Source organism: Ruditapes philippinarum, unplaced genomic scaffold (assembly GCF_026571515.1).
Source record: "Ruditapes philippinarum isolate M1 unplaced genomic scaffold, ASM2657151v2 ctg6376_1_1_1_1, whole genome shotgun sequence".
In the NCBI taxonomy this organism is placed as follows: Eukaryota; Metazoa; Mollusca; class Bivalvia; order Venerida; family Veneridae; genus Ruditapes; species Ruditapes philippinarum.
In genome coordinates this window covers 69,802-97,178 of record NW_026856252.1, presented here as the reverse complement: position 1 = coordinate 97,178, position 27,377 = coordinate 69,802, and the positions used below count along the sequence as shown (strand labels likewise).

Sequence of the window (27,377 nt, the reverse complement as noted above, 5' to 3'; positions counted from 1 at the left end):
CACTTGATTTATATATTCACATAAAAGTAGGCTTCCATCTAACAAGACACTTGTAACCGTCTCTGGCGGCTTATGCTATATTTATATACTGTGGCACAAATTATCTTTAGAAAGGAATTAGTCCATCACGGAAGAAAAGCATTTTTTATCATTTTAAAAATATAAAATGAAGCATATATGTGTCATTTTGTTTCATTGCATTTGTTTTCTTTCCTAGTCGAAAATCAAATCTGATGGTCTAGTGATTGCTAGCCGCATGAGTTCAAACCCCATCAGGTACATTAGTCGTTGTTTCCTTGAGCAAGAAACTTTACACTCATTGCTCAGTACTGGTTGGTTCTAGGAACAGATTCTAGAGCGTGTCTATAAGCTTAAAAGCTTCCTATACAATCAAACTAAAATAAAGTCTGTATAAACAAAAATTCTTTTATTTTCCCCTCATATATGATTATGTAATAAATATGTAATTGAGTGGGAATTTCAGAATTTACCATTATGTCATGAATAATTTCTAGCATGGTACATGATTTCAGTGCTTTAAGCTTCTTTTCTCATGAATTAATTCTGACTATTTAACTTAACTTTATGCCTGGAAACTTACTAAGTTTATAATTATAAAAGCTGGTAAATATAATTGAAAATTTAGCCTATCCTAGATCTCAATTACAAATTATTTTCATTGCCATTAATCTAATCAGACAGTTTAAATTATTTCATCAAATAAAGTGAAAAAATACTGATTGAAATAATATGAAGATCTTAAAAAGAAATATTTACCAGTGTAGAAATCCGTTGAAATTATACATGTATAAACATGTGAGGATTAAAATTATATGGAATCTGTATAATATTTTCAATATAATTGTAAACACTGGTATATAGTAATGATTTCTTGATAATTTCAACAGTATTAATGATTTCATATACAATGTAGCTTTTACATTGGAAGACATGAATGAAATTCATAATTACTATATAATGGTTTAAACATATATGAAATTATAAAGTCCATTGTAGAAAATATATGATATTTTAAACTCCTTTGAAGAAATTATATAAAATCATATAAAAAAAACTATTGTAGAAATTATATGAAATCATATTTACCATTGTAGAAATTATATGAAATCATATAATATCATTGTAGAAATTATATGAAATCATTTAATACCATTGTAGTAACTATAAGAAATAATATATACTGGCATAAAAATTATATGAAATAATACGTACCAGTGTAAAAATTACTATTAATATTTAATTTAGTAGAACAAACAAACAAGTTGTGCTGACATTTTAAACTCCTCTTGTGTAGAAATTAAATGAAAAATCATATTACTCCTTCCATTGTAGAAATAAATCATATGATTATTATAAATGGATTAATTGAACGAAAAAAAAAAGAAAAAAAGAAAAAAGACTTTGAAAAAATGTAATATAATATTGCCATAATACTATACATTGTTTATTGTTTCCTTTTGTGGACAATTATATTCAGGACTTAATAGATTGATGATGAGAATACAATTAGAGTAAAACACCCGTTGAGTTGAGCTGAAAGAGACGCCGAAATAGACATAAATGAGTTGAAATAGACACAACAGTTAGGCGACTCCACGCTATTGATTATTATCCAAACAGATATTGGCCAATCACATCTTGCTATTTGAGAGAGTCTCGAATGACTCGATCTAGAATCTAGCTTACGTTTGAACAAAATCATCGTTTAAAACGTACGAAACCTATGAGAATTCTTTAATAATGTTGATTATCAACAGAACAGCAGATTGGAATATTTTATATATATATACTATATGTACATAACTTAAAGCAGAGTTTTGACTGATTACGATAATGAAATGTTCGAAATAAAGTTGGAAATTTTTTATAGTAATAACTGAAATAAACAACTATTCGAAGATGTCATATTACTGATTTACACACAGGTAAATAAGAAATTACAAACTTTTGTAAACTTTTGGGAATAATTATAAATGTTTATAGATGAGAAAATATATTGTTAAAAAAAAATTTAAATGATGAATTATCCATTACTATGGGAGTTTAGTTAAACTCAATACTATTTTTGGACGAATATTGGATTTTTATTTGTTAAGTGTGGAGTTATATATAGTTTTCTATATTTAAATCAGACGTGGATATTATATTATAAAAGTAAGGCAATAAATTATTAATTGTGTCTCTTTAAATACATGTCATTTTTGTAAAGTATTTCATTGCTACTGAAAATTAACACACAAAATAAAGGAGGAGGAGAAAAAAAGAATTTAATTCAAAATTTATTTCCCCTTAAATTAAAATAATGAAAAATAATTACACATTACCAATTTGGTAAAAAAAAAATGGATAAAAATCTTTACATTAAAAAAAAAATATATACAAAAAATAACCAAAAAACAAACAACCCACACTTTGAAAGTGTTTGTTGCATAATTTTATTCAGCTAGAAGTTTTACAAAAATTAAAAAAAAAACAAAAAAAAACACACACACAAACAAATTAGAAATTCAACAAAATGCCATGATAAAAGACATTAAGCTTGGCTTTTTTTCTTGGGGGGGGGGGGGGGGGGGTGTACAAATTTACCATGATAATTAAGTTTTATTTGAAATCCAACTTCATCTTAATTTTTTGTTTGTTAATTCATTTTAAACAGCCAATTGCTGAAATTAGTGTTAATTAAAAATTTGCTACCCAAAAAATTAATGCTACAATTTTCCCTGCTAGTTTTCATAAAAAGAATGTAATTTAAATGAAAAGAAAGAAAAATATTTAAGCGGTAATAAGAAACTGAGAGGTGGTAAAAAAGTTACATGGCAATCAAGAGATTAACATAACTTTAAAGAAGAATGCCACATTTTCTTTTCTTTGATTTATTTAGATGACAATTCAACAAAATTTGATAGGTGCATCCTGATGATGACTGAGTGTTTAAGGTGGTTTAACATCAAACCAATTGCCCCTCACTGCTGTAAGTTTGAATTCCCTCAGGAACTTTTGAATTTTTTATGTAAGGAAGCTATCCAGCTAGCTAAACAATTGTTAGTCAGAAAAAATTGATATCTTAGTGCAGTTACAGGTTAACTTCTTATGTAATTTAATAAAGTTAACATGTTACTGCACTAAGGGCTTAGTAAACATGACTTTATATACCGGTGGCTAAGGCTAATTACATTTTAGATTCTGCAGGTAATATTAGAGCTTAATTGGACTCATCGTATGATTATCATGTCTTATTATATAATACTGATGTATATCACATACGATATATATCAGTCAATAAATCAGATAGTTGTCATAAATAATAAATAATATGTCTTACAGTGGATAAATAATACTATAAAAATAACACAATTACCACCAGTATGTTGAATATTACTCATTTAATGAGTTTACAGGATTATGTAATAGAAATGTGGATCTTATTTTTATGATATCTCCTTTTTTCCTGCAAGAACTGGCTTGTTACGATTTTAAATGTTGGTAGTTTTTAAGTGTATCAGACATCAACAATCTAAAGATTATAAAAAAATCCTTTATTTCCACAGAACATTTAATTTGACTGTTATATAACAACTTAAAACTTTGGTAAAATAGAGCATGTCTCATGTAATTAAAAAAAATATTTCTGGAAAAAACTTGTTTAAAAAAAATCTCTTGTGATGAAGGTTGCCCCACATTACAATGGGTTTCATTATAAATACAAGCACTTAATATATATTTTATTCCTTTTCCTATAACCTGAAGATGATGTAAAAACAAGCCCGAGACCTACACAATTACATAATAAATTGATAGAAGAAAATACTAACCATGCACTAAAGACAGAATTCTGTTGGATCATATTGATTTATTACATAATAAAAACTTAGGTTTCCTTTCATTCTATCTATAAACACAGCATCAGAGATAAGTTATAAGCGATTTATTACGCCACGGCATAGTTTATTTACTTTCAGTTCAGGCTTCCAATTTTTTCCCTCTTTCCAACTCAATTTCAACAATTTCCTTACAAAATTCAATTATTCTTTTACTTTTTTTACAAACCGGAACTTCTCCATCTCTCCTTGATAAGAGCAAACTTTCACCGGTATATTTTCATGGTGTAGTTTTGTTCAGTAGTGGTCAATTCTTTTAACTTAATTATTACTGATATATTTTCAAAATGTTACATTCATAGTTTGGGAAAAGCAAACATTTGCAAATTTCCGAAGTATCTCTAATACATACTGATCTAAAATTTCTAAACCTTTCTACAATTTCTTTTCTTTTAAACAATTTGTTTAATTAATGGCAATCGCATATGTCTTTACAATAAGTTTCATCTTTAATAATTTCAACAGGGCAATCCTCATCAATTGCAGTGCTTATTTCATTACCAAAGGGTGTTGTCATTACAATATTTATATCTATGAAAATGGGTGCTACATCCTTGAATTCAATTCCCCCAGATATAGCCATTAATTATGTACTAAATCGAAAATTTTATAGTTTCATTTTATATCAAATAAAGCAGATTATATAAAAAAAGAAGGTAGATTAAAGCATTTTTAATATCATCAATTCTTTTTAATACCCAAAGTACAAACACTGTTGGTTGCAGGGTTGTCTATAAATAAACATTGGTTTAACATAAAAAGCAATTATGTTTTGTCTTAACTTGCACCTAAACTTGTACTCATGGTTTAATAGGAAACAGCCACTCTTTGATTAATTAATGGCAATCGAATTAGGAGCTTTTAATGATTTACAGGAAAAACAAAAAATCTAAAATCTCCGTCAGGTAATTTATAATCACGAAGTCATGAATTTCTGACAAACTTGGTTCATCATCTACAGACAGCTGAGTTAGATATTTGTTGCGGCTATTTTCCTCTGTCCATTTTACTTACAACACCGGTAAAAATTTGAAAACCAGACCAGAAAGTAACAATATAATGAACTCTTCATGCCCTGCAAGCTACTAAATTAATGTAATGGACTTGACCTGTTTTGAATTTGGACCAAACCATTGTAAGTTTTAGGGGTTTTTGTAACAAAAATGATCCGTGCCGACAGTATTGAGCCTAGTTAGACTGCACGATTGTACAGGCTGGCCTGGGTCTATACTGGCCGCAAAAGCTTTAAATAATTTTCAAGCTCTGCAGGCAGGGTAAAGCTTTAAATTAGCTATGGAATTTTTAATAATTTGATAACAACCTTTCTCTGTTTTCATAGAGTACTCTAAATTAAAACCTTACAATTTGTATTTTTCTTTTGTATTGAATAAAGAAGTGGTACTGAAAAACGAAATGTCAAAATAATAATTACATCTTTCTATTTTACATGTTTGAAAATAGTTAAATTTGAAAATCATTTTCATAGTGTCATAAATATAAGAGAAATAACTAAAACACCTCTAGGCAGTTTAAAAGACAACTATGGGTGCATATAAATTGAACATTTCTATAAAGAAAGTAAAACTTAAGTGCCCATTAATCCTAAAATTAACTTTGGCCTGGGCACTTTACTAAGTTCAACTACCATCCCTCCCACTGACTTGGCATGTACACCTGGATTGACACTTTATTAAGTCATAGCAACTTGCTATTAGATTAACTGAGATATGATAAGTGTTAAAATCAAACCAAACTAAACAAACTATGACCATTTTACAAATAAGATTGGGATCTCAATTATAGAAAATATTGGTGAAATTTAAATGAAAAATTAACCGTCTTTGTGAATATCATCTACTTTTGATACAAATTCCTTTCAAAGGGTAGGTAACTCATGTGTTTCTGCTATGTAGGATTATCAGGGGAAGCAACTCCAATAAACAAAATAAACAAATAAATAACAGTTGTTTCATAATTTTGCCAATTACATTTAGGTTGAAAGTAACTAAAATTTATATTCAATTATAGTTATTGAACTAAATGATTGAAGGATTAATTTAGTAACCTTACCTAGTGGTGAAGGGGGTAGAGGGAGTGGAAGGGAAGGTTAGGATCTTGGCTATAAGTTTTCATGGAAAATAATTTTTAATATTTTTTTTCCCCGAGATCCATAGTTGATTGTTACTTGTTTAAGAAGTACATGGATCAATGGTAATATCGTTGAATATCTGTCCATCAAGGACCGTGAAAACAATTTTCATTCATTAGCCAGGTCATCCATTGTTATTGTGATATTGGAAATCACTATCTGTTATGAATGATTTGTCAATAAATACTGCCAGGATAGAGTACATACAATAATCAGCAAATAAGTTTCATCATCTTCCACAGATCTTTGTCTGATTGCCGCCACTTTCATCCCACTTCCCACAGATCTTTGTCTGATTGCCGCCATTCTGGTCCCTTGTCCCACAGATCTTTGCCTTGTTGCTGCCACTCGAGTCCCTCATCCTAGAGATCTTTGCCTTATTGCTGCCACCCTTGTCAAACAGACGAATGCTGCCATTCTCGTCCCTCATCCCACAGATACTTGACTGATTGCTGCCACCCTCATCCCTTGTCTCACAGATCTTTGCCTGATTGCTGGCACCCTCATCTCTTGTCTCACAGATCTTTGCCTGATTTCTGCCACCCCTGTCCCTCGTCCCACAGTTCTTTGCCTGATTGCTGCCATCCTCGTCCCTTATCAAACAGATCTTTCCCAGATTGCTGCCATCCCTGGCCCTCATCCCACAGATCTTTGCCTCATTGTTGCCACCCTCGTCCGTAGTCCCAAAGATCTTTACCCTCGTTCCACTGATCTTTGCCAGATTATTGCCACGCTCGTCTCTTGTCAAACAAATCTTTGTCTGATTGCCGCCATCCTCGCCTGTAGTTAAACAGATCTTTGCCTGATTGCTGCCACCCATGTCCCTTGTCAAACAGATCTTTGTCCCAATTATGCCACCCTCATCCTTGTATTGTTTGTTTGTGCTACATCTGTCTCTGCCTCTGTAAAGTAAAAATCTTTTTTCTGCTCATTTCTTCTATTCTTTTCTTTTCATTTTATAGTTTTTTTAACGTCCTGTTGGCGCAGGCAGTTTTTGTTTCATGAGGTGAAGCAATATAAATTAATCAGTTCAGAACACACAAGTGCTGTTGTTGATTTCCTGGGTGGGTTGTTTCACAAGATTTTATATAATCAATCATTGGTTAATGAAATGCCAAGATCTGTTTATGTAACAGGTTGAATTTTTGATAGATGAAATTTGAATCTGAATTTTTTTACATGCGATGGGTTATTTAGCAACAAGTAAGTACAAAACTGCACTTAATCTCGTGTACTGGTAAATATACTGTCAATATGCTATGAATTTCAAACCCTTCATTGTTATTTTACAATTAGCTTCCTGGCGGTAACAGATTCTACCCATGCAGACCAAGTTCATCTGGCACATCCATGCCACCTAAATCATGGTCTGTACTGTTTGCTATTCAGTTAATACATTATTTTGAAATTTGCCCATAAAATTAAAAGAAGTTTTGTCTAGATTGAAAGATGGACAAGTTTGTACAAAAATATTTCGTGTGGTTAAGGTTAGGGGTCTTCAGGGAGCTGCAGTAAAGTAATCAAAAGTACAAGTCTTGTAAGACATTTGCCAAGTCCAGCTCTAATACTGCTGACTTAAGGCAAGACTTAAATGCTGTAAGTCTAACCATCCTAATAATCAGGTTAAAAATTACTTTCTTTGAATAATGATATTGTAGTAAATTGCACAATGAACTTATGCATGACACTAAAGAAGACTCGTTAATTGTTCCCATTTTCGTATTTGACTATATGACCGCAGTAATATGACATGGGTGGATTCCTGTTGGACTTAAACCAGTATACCCCTTTTGTTGTAATAATAGACATAGCAAAATAGCCATATCATAACTAAGAATCAATCATTAATCTGTTTTGTTTTCCAATGTGCATCCATTCCCGACAATTTTTTTGCTGACTCAGCTAACTTTTGTATTCCGCTTCAAAACATTTGTACATAAAGTATTTTTTTCTATATTGCAATTCGTTTCTGGGATAAAATCAGAAGAGCATCTCAACAAAAGCCATCAAGAATTACGAAAACCATGCTTTGTTTTCCAGACCGATAGAAACATGTAAATTTCTCCCTGCTTTTTTGCTTTCAGAAGTCATTAATGACACTCCAAACAATTTCTGAAAAGCGGCTAACTTCTAGTGTTTTAGGTCAACATTTCATCTGTTTTATCCATGGAAAAATTCTGCGTAAATATATTTCCCTAGAAAATAAACGAGTACCACTTGTTTTCCTTACATTATATCTTTTTTAAGGTCTTTACCATATATAAGTAATCTGTCTCCCAATCTGCTATGAATCTGTAACGTCTAATTTGTCTGGCTTGAAAATCTGACAAATTAAATTTCAAGGCAAAAGTAATGGGAAAAAATAGGAAGTCATTTTTTATGCCAATCCTTAAATAGAGATAAATAAAATAAAAAATATTGAGTAAAAAAAGACAACAAAGAGAAAGAGAAAACAAAATTGCATTTCTTCACATACTAATTATAGATATATATAAATGCTAGAAAAACAATGCAAAAGGGCGAAAAAACACAACAATAATTATTCAAAGAAAATTGCATGAAAACAAACAAAATTTATGCAGCAACTCTTAGTGTAAATGAGTAAAAAACTGCGACCAACACCCTAATACAATCAGGAATTGAGTCCATTAATACTTCATGCATACTTGAAAATACCTGCAGAGTTCTGCTAAACACTTTGTAACATGTTAAGTCATATATCATCTAGATGTAACAGCCTCGAAAAAAAACCAACTGTTAATGAAATAAAACATGATATTATTCCATCCTCACACCAGATGATGTACTGAATACCTATAGCAGAACTTAATTTACATTGCTTGTTTTGTTTTCTCACCAGAACTTCTTTACAATTGTTGTCTTTGCCTACAAGAAACATATTGCAAAAACAAAAGATTTGAAATTTGTTACAACTTTGGAATTTTAAGTGATGGCTTGGCATGGCTGAGTAGTTAAACGGCTTGGCATGGCTGAGTAGTTAAGGTGTTGAACTATTAATTTAATGGTCGATAGCTGCCCAGGTTCAAACTCCGTCAGGGGCAAGCTGTTTCTTCCTTGAGCAAGAAACTTTAGGATGATTTCTTAGTAGTGGTTCAGGTTCCAGAAACGGATTGGAGAGTGTGCAAACAACCTTAAAGTTTCCTTCACTAAAAATAAATTCTGTACAAACTGAAACAATAACAAGATTGCATTTGAGAAAAATGCTATGCCACCGCATTATAAGCTCTATGCCTTGTACTTTCAGACAAAAATATTTTTTATCTTTTACTATATGTACATAATGAACATCAATGACCCCCGGGCAATAATTTGAACAATCTTGGTAAAGGTTCACTTTGCAAAGTCTCATGCCATATATTTAACCTCTAGTCTTTGTCAATTCAGAGAAGAAGATTTTTCAATTCAGAGAAGAAGATTTTCAAGTTTTTACTTTATCTTATAAGGAAAACTATCGCTTCTGGGGCAGGGTAATTTTAACACTAGGGGCATAATTAAAACAACTTTAGTAGAGGACTCATAGATGATATTATATACCAAATATCAAAGCTCTAAGCCTTGTACCTTCAGACAAGAAGATTTTTTAATTTTTTACTATATGTACATAGTGAAAATCAATGACCCCTGGGGGGTGGGGCCAATTTTGACCCCAGGGCTATAATTTGTACAATCTTACTAGAGGCTCACTACATAATGTTTTCTTGCAAAATATCTTAACTTTAGCCTTTGTAAATTTAGAGAAGATGATTTTGTAAGTTTTTACTATATACATATAAGGAAAACCTATTGCCCCCGGGGCGGGGCCAATTTTGACACTAGAGGCAAAATTTGAACAACTTTGGTAGAGTACCTATAGATGATATTATTTAACAAATATCAAAGCTCTTAGCCTTGTACCTTCAGACAATAAGATTTTTGACTTTTTACTATATGTATATATTGAAAATCAATGACCCCCAGGACGGGGGCAATTTTGATCCCAGGGCTATAATTTGAACAATCTTTCTAGAAGTTCACTTCACAATGTTTCATGCAAAACATCTAACCTCCAGCATTTGTCAATTGCTTGAAGAAATTTTTTTAAAGTTTTTACTATAAGTTTTTACTACATACATTAAAGGAAAACCAATGAACCCCGGAGCGGGGCCGATTTTGACCCCAGGGCAATAATTTGAACAATCTTGGTAGAGGTCTACCAGACAATGCCTTATGCAAAATATCTAAGCTCTTGGCCTTTTGGGTCTTTACAAGAAGGTATTTTAAGTTTTTACTATGTGAACATATAGTGAAAATCAATGACCCCCGGGGTGGGGCCGATTTTGACCCCCAGGGCTATAATTTGAACAATCTTGGTAAGGGTCTACCAGACAATGCCTTATGCAAAATATCTAAGCTCTAGGCCTTTTGGGTCTTTACAAGAAGGTATTTTAGGTTTTTACTACATGTACATATAGTGAAAATCAATGACCCCCAGGGCGGGGCCGATTTTGACCCCCAGGGCTTTAATTTGAACAGTCTTGGTAGAGGTCTACCAGACAATGCCTTATGCAAAATATCTTAGCTCTAGGCCTTTTGGGTCTATACAAGAAGGTATTTTAGGTTTTTTCTACATGTACATATAGTGAAAATCAATGACCCCCGGGGCGTGGCCGATTTTGACCCCAGGGCTATAATTTGAACAATTTTGGTAGAGGTCTACCAGACAATGTGTTATGCAAAATATCTAAGCTCTAGGCCTTTTGGATCTTTACAAGAAGATTTTTTTAATTTATTCTTATAATTTCTTTTGGTTGCCATGGCAACCAGATTTCTGCATGGAATGTAATTCTTTGAACAACTTTGGAAGCCCTTCACCCAAGGATCAATCCTGCCAAGTTTGGTTGAAATTGGACTAGTGGTTTTTCACAAGAAGATTTTTTAAGTTCACTATATAATCTATATAACACACACACACACAAACAAACACACACACAGGTGAATCGCTATATGCCACCGCATCGCAGATGCTGCGGTGGCATAAAAATATTTATACATTCAAATTTGTTCAATAATTAAGAAAATGTTCAGTAATTTTATGCTCTTAAAATATTAGGTGGACATAATGATGGTGATCTGCTTTCCTAAAATTTCATAAATTTTAAAACCAATATTTCACCCTAAATTTTGAAAATACACAAGCCCTGTCTTGAATTTGGAACCAACCATTAATCAAGTAAGGGATTTTAAAGCTACAAAAACAAAGAACAAGCTACTATAATGATTTTGCGATAAACTCCTCGATTTTACAAGGGTTTCTTTAATCCAATGTAATCAAGCATTGAGAAACAAGACTGCTATTTGTATATAATGTATTTATATTATATGGTACATTTAATTCATTGATTGGAAATTTCTTTTGTGACACAATAATTGCTCATTCTGCTTCTTAAGGGTATTCTGTATCTAATAAATTATTCATTTAGCTTTTAACTTATGCAATGAAACCATTATTTTATATCTGGATAGGAGTGGATGGGCATCTTCTGTTTAAAAATTCATATATGTAATGTCTAAATCTTGCTATTATTTCTTGTTCCATTTGACCAGAAACTTTACTCTAAATGACTCTACTAATTTAGTCCATCTGACCAGTCTCTATTTAGTTGACTGCTTATCATAATTTTACTATCTTGATCCATTTGACTAGACTCTATACAATAAATGACTGCTTATCATACTTTTACTATCTTGATCCATTTGACTAGACTCTATACAATAAATGACTGCTTATCATAATTTTACTACCTTGATCCATTTGACTAGACTCTATACAATAAATGACTGCTTATCATAATTTTACTATCTTGATCCATTTGACTAGACTCTATACAATAAATGACTGCTTATCATACTTTTACTATCTTGATCCATTTGACTAGACTCTATACAATAAATGACTGCTTATTATAATTTTACTATCTTGATCCATTTGACTAGACTCTATACACTAAATGACTGCTTATTATAAATAAACTATCTTGATCCATTTGACTAGACTCTATACAATAAATGACTGCTTATCATAATTTTACTACCTTGATCCATTTGACTAGACTCTATACAATAAATGACTGCTTATCATACTTTTACTATCTTGATCCATTTGACTAGACTCTATACAATAAATGACTGCTTATCATAATTTTACTACCTTGATCCATTTGACTAGACTCTATACAATAAATGACTGCTTATCATACTTTTACTATCTTGATCCATTTGACTAGACTCTATACAATAAATGACTGCTTATCATAATTTTACTATCTTGATCCATTTGACTAGACTCTATACAATAAATGACTGCTTATTATAATTTTACTATCTTGATCCATTTGACTAGACTCTATACACTAAATGACTGCTTATTATAAATAAACTATCTTGATCCATTTGACTAGACTCTATACACTAAATGACTGCTTATTATAAATAAACTATCTTGATCCATTTGACTAGACTCTATACGCTAAATGACTGATTTCATAATTTTACTATTTTGATCCATTTGACTAGACAATATTTGACTGCTCATTTTCATTGAACTGTGGCCATCTTCTGTTGACTGCTTGCTAAAATTTTCTACTATCTTTGACCATGTGACCAGACCATTCTCTTAAAAGCCCTTTATTCACTTATTGACTGTCTCAAATCCAAAGCAGGACACGTCCATTTTACAAATTAAGTTTTTTTTAAGCGGTACCCAGTCGATCCCAAAAGCTTAAGTTAAGCTCTTCTGAGCTTTGAGCACACTCACACACAGGTTTCAATATCATTCTGTTTGCTTCAGAACTGATATTATTTTTCACCTAGGGTAGGAAAGTAATTATTTTAGCAGACGCCATTTTCTGAGAAATCTTCTCACAGCTAGGAGGATTTCAGATTAATTGGTTTGTTATCTAAACTGATTACCTCAAGAAATATAAAATCTCTTAACTATTTGGTCAGGTGTGAATAAACGAGAATAGTTTTAAGTGAATGGCTCAATAATTTTATTTTTGGGGTAAAAAAATCAAGATTTTGAAATGACTATGTAGTTAAGATAACTATTTTTAACTACAGTTTTCTTGGAAAGAATACAAGATGCTTCAGGATTAAGTTTAATTTTAGATCGGAGCTGCAACTTCATCTATGGAGGTCTATCTTTTTCATCACCTTGACGATATCAGTTATCTGAAGACTTTTGTAAATAATTAACCCTTTTAAAAAAACTTAACTCATAAGGAGTAATGTACTACTTTTTTCATAACTTAAAGTGTATAATGTCTAAGTAAACAACTTTTAAGTGTTTTTTTTATTTAAGTAAACAACTTTTAAGTGTATTGTAACTATTTTCTAAGCATAACAACTTTTAAGTGTATAATTTCTAAGTAAACAACTTTTAAGTGTTTCTTTTAAGTAAAAACTTTTTAAAGTGAATAATTTCTAGGTAAACAACTTTTAAGTGTGTAATTTCAAAATATAAAACTTTTAAGTGTATAATCCTTAAGTGTGTAATTTTTATGTGAATAACTTTTAAGGTGTATAATTTCTAACTTTATAATATTTAAGTGCTTAACTTTTAAGTTTGTAATTTTTAAGTGTATAACTTAAAGTATGAAACTAAAAACTTTTAAGTGTGTAATTTTTAAGTGTATAACTTAAAGTGTATAACCTGGGGGAAATGGAAATACTGCCTCTGTGTACTTGGAAATGGAAAATGCTCTTGAAGTGTTCTTCAGCACTTTTTTATGTGTAAATAATTGTTTTTTCATACAGCTTCTTTTCATTCTTTTGTAGTCCATCATCTACAAACTATTGTGCTGTTATTTTAGGTCCATTAAAAAAACCTCTCAGGAAAGTTATTAATTCATATACATTCTTTTCTCCCTACAATAAGGGGAGGGTTCAAGCCAGAATAAATACCCTTTGTCTTGTTTTTGTTTGAATCATAGAGTTCAAAAGTTGAGCTATTGTTGACGATACATTATCACATTAAAAAATTAATTTAAAAAATTTCAAAAAAGAATATTGAAGATCAGGTGAATTTAACAAAAACACAAAAAAAAAACACATACATTGTATCCAAAATATATAAATTCTAGTTACATAGCAATAAAGCATATGGTTCCATTAAGAAAAAAAAGTAAAAAAAACATTCCAATAAATTCTACAGATCAAGTTCATTGACTTTTTGAGCTATTTATTTATGACAGTAATTCTGTCAAATAAAGTTTTTGTGATTTAGATGCGATCTGAACTTGTCAATAAATTCCGTAAGTTAGCTACATATTTCCTTATAAAGATTTTACAGTAGATTTCAAATTAAAGCTGAAAATGATGACAAAAAACAATGATTCAGAAAGAAATTTTAAAATCTTTTCATACAGAAAATATAGAAAATATTAATAACACAACAACAATTTTAAATCATATAAATAACATGCATTTTTTAAAATTATTTATTACAGAAATATTGTAGAAATTATCAAATATAAATATTTATGATGGTATATGTTTTGGATACCCCTTTACATTTAAATTGTACTTATTTGTACTTGTCATTTATCTATGTTAATTTAGTAAATGTTCAACTGAAAGCTGTGGGCCTTCTCTGTCCATTTCTTGTTTTTGTTACATTTTTTTATAAGAATAAATTTTTTTTTTTTTTCAAGATCATTATAATTAAGCTAACCAAAGGTGCTGGTTTCTTCTCCTTTGAAAAAGTCAGAGCTCTAAATTTCCTATCAATATTAAGTTTACCCAGAGGGGACTTTCATCTCTTTCAAGCATTCTAGACGATTCTTTTCCAATACCCGAAGTCCCAAAGTAACTTTAACCCTCCTAACTAAGTAACTACCACTTTACTATATTACCCCATACAACAAAGTATTGAAGAAGTACGTAACTCGTAACTTCGTAACTCAGAATCATTTCTTATTGAATTAGAAGAAACAAAAGTTGGTATATTTTCTCTCCAGTAACGAAATCAGTCATTTTCTATTGATCTTGTTACACCAGTATGTTACAGGCTTTCACAATATTTTACATGCCCGACAAGGCTGGTACTAGTATAGGAATACAATACTACGCTTTCGATATAGATATAAAATTGTTTGGTGCTTCGTTATAATATCATACGGGGATATATTGTTAAATAGTTATTAAATGTGTATCAATTTGCTATATTTAAGTGCTTAGAATTATTATTATTATTAATGCAAAATACTCAAATGATGTGGATTTTATAAATACAAATTTATAAATATGACATTTACAGGTATGATTTTTATTTTTATTCTTTTTTTCTTGATTTTTTTATTATATTTTTTTTAAAATAGATTTTAAATAGATAAGTAAATGAGAATAAAGGAATAAAGTAATTCAGTTTTTTTGGGCAAAATATCCAACTGATAAAAGATTAAATATTTTATTGCAATAACTATAAATAATTATTATAAAAATATCTAATGGGTTAATAAATTAAAAACTTTATCACAATAAGTATCAAACAAAATAATCTTCTGAGATTTTGTTGTTTGTAAAAAAAAGAAATAAAATGATGACATATAACTTGATGCTAATTTATTAAAACCCTGTTTATAAAACTCAATTAATTTAAACAAAATAAAAGAATGAACATTTTGAAAATATCAAAAATAAAAAAATGCAATAAAAACAAAGAAAGTTACTTTTTATGATTATTTTTGGAATTAATACAACAGAAAGACAACCTCCCTGCAAAATCTAAAAGCGTTTAATTCAAAATAAATCAGCACAGAATTTTAATTAAAATCAACATATTTAAATGCAAATTTAAATCAATTGCACATTATTTTCATGGACTTTATATTTTATGATAAGATAACACGGGGAAAAGAAAGAAATGGCTTGTATACATGACATTATACATGGCTTGGTGTTTTTATTTACTTGATATTTCTCTCTTTTGTGGTTTGATGTATTTTTTTTTTTTTTTTGTGGTTTGAGATTATCATGAATTCAAGGAATTTGTTTACCAGCAGTATGGCAAAATGGCTAGCTAAGCAGTTAACACATCAGACTTGAGTAATCTAAGGATTGCTGGCCTGGCCGCCATATGGGTTCAAACACTAGCTGTCAGGCCCATGACTTTAATACCTTATTTTCAAATTTCTTTGTTGCTATCTGTGAATAGTATAATCATGAGTGATCAAAATAAGTTGTACATACAAAATTTTCATTAGTGAATCAAAAGAAGTATAAAGTTTTGTTCCGGTCTTAGTCCTAGGTGTTTTTCAAAAATAGTCAAATTTCAAGTCCTTTACCTGATATTTTACTATAACATGTGCAAACTTTAATTTTCAATTAAGATTGACACACCTGAGTTATCATTTATTCAACATCCATTTTTACCAGTAAACTAAAGATGGGAATGATATAGTGACAATTTTCCCAATTAATATCAAGGCAATTTTTTTTCCCCCAATTAATTATAATCAATATTGTATGTTTACATTTATTTATCAACACTTGGAAATAACAAAGGGATCGTAAACCATTTTAAATGGTTGCGGAAACTCATATTAAAATCATTGATTTATTCTTTTTAAATCATTTTGAAGTGGATGTTTTCCACTAATTTTCACACCTTTAACTGGCATACGTTCACTGTGAAATCAAACACAACAGTTTGTCATTAAAGCCTGTTGCAACTTGTTGGAAGTTTTGAAATAATTCATAATCATTTTAATTCCAATTTCTTTATAATTGATATTTACTTATACGTTATTCATAAGATATATAGGTATCTATTGAAAAACATAACAAGTGCTTAAGTTTAAGTCCCATTAGGCATAATAATGATAATCTTTTTATAATAAGCATTTTTTACTGTGTTGACTGTCAAAAGTTTCTAAATAAATGCTACTTGATCATGTAAAGCTGAACCATCTTTTGTTTTTAAATTTTGGCAATTAATTGTTTTTGTGATTTAGTATTTGGTATGGAAGTCAAAATATCACTTTGTTTATGTTTTGCTGACTATTTAAACAAAGCACATGAATTTTACATTCAACACTTCTTTTTCAAGTGATATATTCTAAGCATCGCAAATGCTTCAAATTATTTTTTAATACATTAAAATACATCCCCTATCTTTTAAGCTGAATGTGACTAAATTATATACATGAGGACCAAGATAAAACTTTTGTTTCCTTTTTAAGTTAATTAAGCCATTGTTTTTTAAATATTATATATTAGTTTAGATTAAGTGACAGTACTTACTCTTTCATTAATGGAAAAACAACAACAAACATGACAACTGTTTGCAAAAGAATATCACCTAAATGTTACCAAAAAAAATATAAAAAAATTCTTGTTTGTTGTTTTTCCGAATTCTGAATAAAAACTGATTGCTCATATTAAATAGCTTTAAAATTGAACATTTCTTCAAAGATTCAATATCAGTATTGCTATGACCAAGAATAATTTCAAGAGGATATTTTATAAATAAGTAAACAATAAATTAAGCGTTCATCTTCAGAAAAAAAAAAATCCAAGTTGTAACATTTTAGAAATGTATATGGTATAATATTCTTTGATAACAGTACACAAGTGGCTGCGAGTAAAGGTACAAATTAACTTTCACAAGAATTGTTGGCATATTATCTAGGAAGACATGGTATTTCATGTATAACATAGCTACGGAATGCTGTCTGTTACAGAATGATGCACTGTTTATAATAGTACATTTACAATGTTTCACCATGTCTGATAATATCAGACCACTGTTTTTTGGCTCCCACAGTCTTCCTTTTTTTGACCTTTACACTTGCAGAAAAAATTCTTTTTAGCATGTTTGGTGACAAAACTTTGCAAGTCAAAATCCATAAAAACTATTTACTAACAGAGCATGTTAATTTAAGTATTATGTAAATGTAATGTAACTAAAATAAAAGGGCAAACATAGAAAATGTTCTTAATTTAAGCCATTTTACAATGACTTGTGAACATATTTAATTTATTTTAAGCTCTTAGTGTTTCCTACGGGAAATCTGTCTACAAAATAAATTATGTACCCGAATTTCTCCAAGAAATAAAATCTCTAATCTGGTTTTCTTTAACATATAACCTCTACTCCTCCTTTTCTTTCTTTGACATGTTAATACAATACACAAAGAAGAATATACGTGATTTATCAACATTAAAGACAACTCCTTTGACGCTGATTTTAATATATCTTTTTTTCTTTGCCCTTGATTGATAATACAATTGAATAGCTAGTACAAGAAAATGCATTATTCATAGCAAGAATAGATTTCTTTTGTGCGCCACCTCGGAGTATATCCGCAGAGTTAGCACTGCACAGCGGAAAAGTTAATGAGAAAAATCCCACGGGTCGGACAACTTTTCTTATATCTGAATACCAATATGCTTATAGGTCTGCCTTTTTTAAACAGGATTATTACTCAAAATTCGCAGTTTCGCCTGCCTTAACAACTGAACTGATTAATTTGCAGACGTTAAAAAACGGCTCATTTGCAGATAAATCAAGAAGTGCAACATAGAGCATTTGAAAGGTTGAATGAAATGAGAAAAAAATTTGGCACATTTTCGGATAATATTCTAGGGATAAAAGTACTTTTTCCGCATCTATTATTTGGATAAGATTTTAATCTAGGTTTCTGTTTATTACATAACATTCTAAATTGTTGATACATATAAATTGTCTAGGACCATATTATTTTTTGATTATCAGTTTAGAAATAAGTTTTTGACACTGAACCAGATGACAAATATCTTTCATTAGCAGTGACAATTTTATTACAAAAATAAAATGTCTTCTGTCAAGAATGATACAACAATGGGCATCAGAATTATATTGCTTAAAGTATATGTTAACATTTATATGCATGTTAACGTTACCTTGTATTCCTTATATCAAAGACTCCGAGTTTTCTTATTAAAAAGGATTAAATCTGTTTCATGACATGAATTTCAATTTATTTCTGAAAACGAGACTTCCCCTAGCTTCTTTATTTTTTTTTGACTGATGTCAATCTGGTAATTGTTGATTGTTTACTCTCCACTCAAGCCAAAGAATCATCTTCAGTAGCAGTCTAATTTGAGACGGTGTCTGTCGCATAAACAAGCAGAAAACTGTCCAGAATCCCGCAAATACACAGGCTTCCATGTCCTTCAATGACATGTTTATGGTTAAATAGTGGCCAGTGTTTCCTTCATTACACATAAACCATTCGACTGTAAGAAACTTTTTCCTGGATGCTTAATGAATACTCTTCCATATAGTGTATAAAACCTATGGTCAGAGAAAAGCTAACCAATCTTCACATTTTTCCGCCCCATTCTCCAGCATAATACACAAACTTCAGTTACCACAAGGCAAGCCAATTTTCCACCTTCTTGGCAGCCGTAAGTGCTATTTGGAGGCTAGGTTTAGAAATCTTCAATTGGAATTCCAGTGTTATAAGGATTCTTGTAATAAATACTTAAAGGATAATAATCCCGCAGTCTTATACTTCAAGATAGAAATGTTTTCAATATCAATTTTGTAAAATAAACCCTTTATTTGCTGAATTTCTATGAGGGACATAACCTGTTTTGAATTTGGGACAGTCTTATATAAAAGTTTAAGGGATTTTCAAAATCAAACAAAATTGATCCCCGGACAAAAAAAAAACCTCCACTTTTTTCAGTGCTGGACAGTATAATAAAAGCAAATTACAATCAAAACATTTTTATGTAATAACTAATCTTAACTTTTAATATCATTTTGATCTGGACACTGACCTTTATTTATATGTTCAAAAATGGGTATGGTGAGGATTGAAGTTCCAAGGTCAAGGCACTTTGAATTAATGACCAATTTTATGTTTTGCTATTACAAGTATATTACAAGTACTAGTAACCTAGACCTCTGACATTTCGACCTGAAATTAATAGGAACACTAGAACTCATCAAAGAGCTTCCAAACAAAGTTTAAATGATATAGCATTGTTAGTAGTGAAGCAAATTACCATATTGAAAACATTACAAAAATTAAGTTACCAAGCCCTACCAATGAATGGTTCATGACACTTAAACCCCATTTCTTCTTTAAAATGTTGGAAGTTGCAATATACACACACAAAAAACCTCTTCAATATCATGTTCATAATGCTTAAAAATGACTTAATCTTAACGAGCCATTCATTCTTAAGATTGCATGATATTAGATATCATTAGTAATTTTGTATGTTTGAAAAAAAAGTCCAGAATTTAATGAATATTAATCAAGTTCACTCAGTTTGAGGATTTATCATCATCGATTTTTTGGAGAAATTATCCTCATATTAAGGATACATGATTAAACAATAAGTAGATTAAAGTCATGATGTTGTTTATTTTTATCAGACTGATTCTCAGTTAGAAAGTTGAGATTGAAACACTTATTCTTTATCATTGTAACCAGTCCACATTGCATGATTTAGTTAATGCAGGATTTATTTAACAAATACTTGATACAGTCTACGTTATATAATTTAGTAAATGCAGAATTTATTTTTATGTCAATTGTGTTTGAAGCTGTAAGTTATAGAAACACTTCGAAGCCATTCTGGGAACATCTAAGGACTAAGCATTAGTGAGCAATGAGTGTCAAGCTTTTCACTGAAGGAAACAATGTTTACTGACGAGGTCTGAACCCACGCAGCCAGCAATCCTTAGATTACTCGTCGCATGCATCATTAAGTAACATTCCAGATAGCCATTATGTATGACATTGAAGGTTGCACTCCTGGGCTAAACAATGATTTTTTTTATTTATTTGGTTGACGTAACAGTTATAAATAATATTATTCAAGTCATTTCTCCAACGCTGTCGAGTTTTGCTAATCAATGAGAAGTTACAGTGCGCAACTTGAGGAAAGAGTGGCAAAAGAAGGCGAGGTATAGAATCTAAAGAATGCTTGAGCTGAAGTCTCTGTCAACAGCATATTTCACAATTTCTGATTAGGAATTAAGAGCAGCTGACTATTTGACAGAAACAAACAAACAAAATCTTCTTCTTTTTTTTTTTTCAACTTGGCACCTTTTTCACTTTTTTTCATTTCTGAAAGTCGTAAGTCATTTGCTGTCGATGATTGTAAAATTTAATTTTCTTTGCTTTTACAGAGCCATTTAAGGTAATTGTTACAGATAACAGAAACACTGCTGGGGATCCCAATTAATCAATCTGTAATTGTTTCTATTTTCAGGCATTCTCATGGTACTCTAGATATCTACCATAGTTGCCGAGGAAACGACGAGGAAACAGCCGATTCTTGAGGCCATTTAAAACTAGACTTCTGACATGGAACGGATGATCTGAGATTGACCAAGATAACCTTGAATGATTGTTAGCATATTTAGAACGTATTTAGAACGACAATTTCTAGGAACTATGTTATATTTATATACCATTAATACCGAACAATAAATAGTGTCATATAAAAGTGACGGTCAGTATATTGTGTATTATAAAGTGGTACTATTTACAAATTGCTCTTTTTATAAATGGACAATTTTTCTGACAGAGGCTATTTTTGATAACAGGAAAAGTGCAAAGATTTGATAATTCCAGAAAAATAGATGTAATCAATTGTGCCAGAGGATAAATCTTCAACTGGAAATTTTAGAAATCAGCTAAAAACTGGCAATAATTTTTCTAATAAACAAAAAACAATATCTCGAAAACCGATCAAAATAAACATTTGTGTCATAATGAGCTTCGCCAGCTATCCAGAATGCAATTCTTTTTTCAAAGCTACCCAATATTGAGCTGTTTATTGTATATAAAAAGTTTAGACTAGACACGTAACTCTCTCTCTTTACTCCCCCGTTGTTTACTAGTACAGCTTTTTTCTTCTGCTGTCAACAATTTGCCTGCTATAACAGTGCCTTATAAAAATCAATCCCACTTAAGCAAGTCGTTTGCAATTGGTCAGGACCATTAAACCGAGTAAATAAAAATAATGTGATGTTGATATTGTCTGTAAATATTATCGAAGGATTTAAGCAGGCTCACTAAGCGAACTTTAATGACAGAGTCAATAACGATTTACCACGTTGACCTGTATTGGATTAGAAATTTTTTTATTGTATTGTTGGATACCGCGTTAGGACAAAATTGGAATTTCTCGGAATACAAAAGGTGCAGGAATATCGTCGGATATCAAGTAACAAATATCAAATGATTGTAAATTACAGTGGGAAACAATTATTGGAATATAAATGAGTAATAATATTATTTATTTGTTGAAATTGGATAAATGTCATTGAGTAAACGGCATTAAAAAATTGAGAATATTGAAATTTGAGATGCACGTGAATTAAATTTACGAACAGGAAATTCGAAGATGAATAATTACTGGTGTGAGAAAATAATGCGGAACTTGAGACAACTGGATTGATCTACTATTACGACAGACATTCTGCGTACAGGGTAACGTGTCAATATCATTACTTAGTGTAGGAGAGAAATACAGGGCATTTATAGAAAATAGATCCTAATGACACATTATAGACAGGCTGGAAGCTGCGATAGAACGTTAAAATGATCATATGCCACTTTTCTATTGTTTGCGGAAAAAGCTTCCTCAGAAATCACACAATGTAATCTATCTTAAAAATCTAGACTTATAAATTGAATGTTATAAGTGATAATAAACAAAAAAGAATTGTTTGGAAGAAAAAGATAATTGAAGATGTCAGCAATGTTTTCCGAGCCTAACTTAACAATGGCTATCTTCAACACTACATGGCTGTCGGCTGACTCTCAAACTACAGAAAATGCTGACACAACCATGATAGACTTTCAGAAGAACTATGGGAAAGTTCATGGATATATAAGCAATATCGTTTGTATATTTGGAGTGTTATCGAACATCCTTAATGTTATCGTGTTGACAAGGCGACATATGATTACGCCTACAAACTGTATTTTGACCGCACTTGCAATTGCCGACTTTTTGACGATGCTGACCTACTTGGTCTATGCGACATATTTCTACATAGCCACAGAACCAAAGTGGGAAGCCCATCATTCGCAAGGATGGATGTATTTTATTCTTGTGCACAATCATTTTATAATTACGTGCCATAACATGGCAATGTGGTTTACAGTATCGTTGGCTGTGTTTCGATATATTTTTGTGTGTCATCATGTGATCGGAAATCGACTGTGTAGCCTTAATAGAGCCATCCTAACAATTACAATAATTGTGATCGCAACTATTATAGTGTGCATACCGAACTACTTTCTTTACAAAGTAGTTCCACTGAGAGAGCTTGGATATAATTCCAGTGGCTACTGGATTGTAGACTCGGTCTTTGTGGAAGAGCATGACTTTTATAAAGTGCTGATATTCTGGTTCTTCGGTGTGATAATGAAAGTTGCCCCATGCATTCTCTTAACATTACTTAGTAGTATGATTATACTGACAATGCATCAGGCCAGTAAACGTCGTGTACGTCTGCTGCAACAGACACGATCGTCAGATCACGACGTCAACCACGAACATAATCGTACAACGTGGATGCTCGTCTCTGTTGTCCTATTTTTTGTGATCACGGAAATGCCGCAAGGGATTCTTGCAATGATTAGCGGTCTGAACGATCATTTCTTTGAGGAAATATATTCTAACCTCGGTGACGTCTTAGATCTCTTGGTCTTGCTCAACTCCGCGGTAAACTTTATCCTCTACTGTATAATGAGTCAACAGTTTAGAGATACATTTAAGAACTTGTTTGTGCTGCATTGGATGGTTCAGCGACAACAATATGGAAAAGTTAACGGTCACCAAAACGGTATTTCACAGTACTCTACTGTTGTTAAAACTGAGGTCACTATGCTTTAGAATGTATTTAAAAAAAAACTTTGTTTTTTTCATACTTGTTCATAGTATCAAATAATTAACATAACAATCAATATAATAATTATAGTCGAAGCAATTTTAATGTCAAATTTCCCGTAAACAATCATACTAATGTAACTATGTATCTTTTTCAATCAATTTCCATATTGGAAAAATAATCTACATTAAGACTTATATGAGGACTCTCTCATGAGTTTTAATATTATATTTATATTTTGCATATGACATGCTTTTTGTCTTATATGCTTTGTGATATAAAAATTGTTTTTTGATAAAAAAAAAGTAACCCGCTCCAATTCCCTAAACTCAACTCTCTATATATAAAATATACACCCATGTTACAGATGAAAGCTGCCTTGGTAATTTATTAAAGTGCTGCATATTTCAAACCTAACATGTGCATGGGTTATAAATCTAGACAATTTCAATATTTGTCAATGAACAAAGTGCCAAGTAACTATTTTCTCAAATTTTTTTTTTAATTTTATTATATTTTTTAAGCTCCACTTTATTATGTATGTTAAGAGTTTTTTTTAATCCAGTTATTTTCAATAATGATGCTAGAACAAAAAGGACACAGATTTTTGAATAGTTTATTATAATTAATGAATAAAACATACTATTATTTGTTTTAAAAAAATTATAGTCTATAGTTTACAAAACTTTACATTTTACCATAATTCACACAATATAACTAAATTTTTCGTCTTTATTTATTTATATATATATTTTTTTTTTATTATTATTTTATTGCTAATTTTTTTTTTTGCTGCTCTTTTCATAATTACAAAATATACGATACATTAAATATCAGTTCAAAAAACAATATAATTATAATATAATGCTTTCAAAATGTTATAAGTGCTGAACAAATTTTTAAAAATAATGATAATTAAGCCCAAATTTTAATTTTACATTGATTGATTTAACTTTTACCTCATCCTATTTGACATGGTATAAGAAAGTACCATAGTATTGTTCTATGTAATATAAATATTTATATATATTCACCAACATGGTCATGGCATTTGGCTGATGAAACATTCTTACTTATAATTAATACCCCTAATCACATTATCCTATTGCTTTTATTGTACAAAGCTTTTTCAATAAATCAAATTATTCATAATGCCTCATCTTTTTGTTTAACAAAACAACAAAAGTATATATCATTAATTAAATTGTTGTAGTCTGGAACTTGTTTGTATCTTTAAGGCCAAAAAAAGAAGAAGCAGTTGCTGAGTTTTCCCTAGTTGACAGACATGCAACCATTAAATATTCCAAACTCAGAGTAATGTTAGTTCATAAGAACCTCAAAATACCATAATAATAGAATTTTTCTCCCTTACTTTATTTCTAAGAAGTGAAAAGGGTTTTCTTCTGTTAGAATATGTCACTACCCTGCAGAGGTGTTGTGTAATATCATTAATCCAGTATCACCCAATATATAGGTATATACCATTGGTTTGAGCACAAACTATAAATATTTCATTATGCATATGTAATATTGCTGTAACCTTATTTTGCTCAAAAGTTCATCACTCATACCATATTGGATGAACTTATAAGAAAAAGACAACAAAATAGCTCTTCACATCTAACGATGCCATATGTCATACAAAGTGGGAAATTAAAAACAACTACAAATGCCATAAATATTGATTTCTCACAGCTAAGGGTCAATAACAAATAAAGATTTTAATCACAAAGAATCAAGAAGCAGTTTGCAAACAGAAATATTCTTTTTTTCTCTCATTCTCTGTAAGGTGACAGAATGATTGTTATTAATTTTATCAAGATTTGTGGCAGTAACTTACCGAGGTGACACATTACTATAGGTACCTTTACCACGTACTCTAAATAACTTAAATGGACTTGTCCATCTTTCAATCTGGACAAAACCATTCATGATTTTTAGGGAAAATTTCAAAATATGTTCTCATTGAACATCAAACAGTGTAGACCATGATGAGACAGCACAGATGTGCCAGTTGAAATTCGTCTGCACTGGTAACATGGGGTCAATCCATTGCCACCAGCAGGTTAAGGGTTAAAAACTACCTGTTTTCTCTGTCTTGCTAAAAACCATTCATATCAAAATCACCAGAACTGCTGATGTTATTACTTTATTTCACTTTACTTTTATAATCTTTATAATTTTTCAGTCTTTGCACTATTTCAATACCCCCAAACGCAATTTAATAAGGCAATTTAATTTAGTTAATTTTTCTTCTTTTAAAAAGATTTTGTTTTTGCATATTTCAAAAATTTGTAAATTGTACTCAGTGAATATGGAACTTTACAAAATAGCCAGTGCCACGATGAAAATAATTTATTAAATAAAGAATTATTTAAATTTAAGTACAAATAAAATGTAGGAGTGAATTGAATGTACCAGTATAAGTGAATTGCTTTGAAAGTGTAAACAGGAACATGTTTTTTAATGAAAAAAGAAATGGCAGAAACACAGTGAGTTTTTTTAAATAAAATTGAAAAAAAAAAATCATAATTTTATTATGAAAATATGGAAGGATCATAACATAGCTAAATCTGTTATCATAATTCTTTTCTTATATCTTTCTCGGCATCACCAAAATCAATTAAAACATGATACAAACGAACACCGAGCTGAACAAAACAAACCCATTTATGGTCGCAAAGACATAAATAAGAATAATGGAAAATGACAGCTGCCGAATTAAACGTTGAAATTTAATATGGCTTCTCCTGTAAAACTTCTAAGAACTGGTTTTCAAGCACATTGACATTTCACATTTCAATTCATCGAATCTTGCTCCGGGCTGTAAGAATTACGATGGTAATATATGAGCTTTAAGTAAGCGCACCATATATCTTTAAATGCGCTATTTTGTAATTTTCACCCCGAACAGTTTAATTGTACGATTATTCAGTAAATCTTTCAACTTCCTTTGCCGGTTCAAAGAAGAGCTCAGATTTATTTTCTCGTTTGCCATTATTCAACAGTATTTTAAACGTATGTAATTATAAAATTAGGACAGATTGATTGTCTCAGTAAAGTCAAGAGAGGTGATTTTATGCTATAATTATAGAAGCAAAGTATGAACATCAAAAGTACAAATGACACATAAATAAAAAGATCGTAGTTTGAGCGACAGATTTTTATCTACCGGTATTGAGAAAATGGACGTACAACAATGACCCTACAACAATGACCGAGAAAAGAAGAAATGTGATATTAAGGTTAAAAATACTTCTCTGAAAGTGTGAGATGCAATCATTCACCATTATTAAATTTCTTGTTCCACAATTTAACAAATAAAATTGCATTCTAAGTACTAAATTAAATGACTATTGATGATAAAGCTTTAGTCAGAAACCAGCTCGACTTCTGACCCAGTCTTCAGAAAAATGGAAAA

The 27,377-nt window shown here is 30.6% G+C and overlaps 1 protein-coding gene and 1 long non-coding RNA gene across 3 annotated transcripts in view; one reads left to right on the top strand and one right to left on the bottom strand.

Moving 5' to 3' along the window:
- Positions 1-27,377, bottom strand: part of LOC132745968 (uncharacterized) — a 98,889-nt gene that overhangs the window by 3,883 nt on the left and 67,629 nt on the right. The gene's annotated exons all lie outside the window — the stretch shown is intronic.
- Positions 1,629-27,341, top strand: LOC132745969 (G-protein coupled receptor dmsr-1-like). Of its 2 annotated transcripts, none has more exons than XM_060735002.1 (2): positions 1,629-1,946; positions 21,322-27,341. In XM_060735002.1, exon 2 carries the CDS (start codon positions 22,810-22,812, stop codon positions 23,959-23,961), a length of 1,152 nt encoding a protein of 383 aa, XP_060590985.1. In that variant the 5' UTR covers positions 1,629-1,946; positions 21,322-22,809; the 3' UTR covers positions 23,962-27,341. The 2 variants fall into 2 exon arrangements, with proteins under 2 accessions (XP_060590985.1, XP_060590984.1); XM_060735001.1 differs by lacking the exon at positions 1,629-1,946 and adding an exon at positions 14,899-15,364.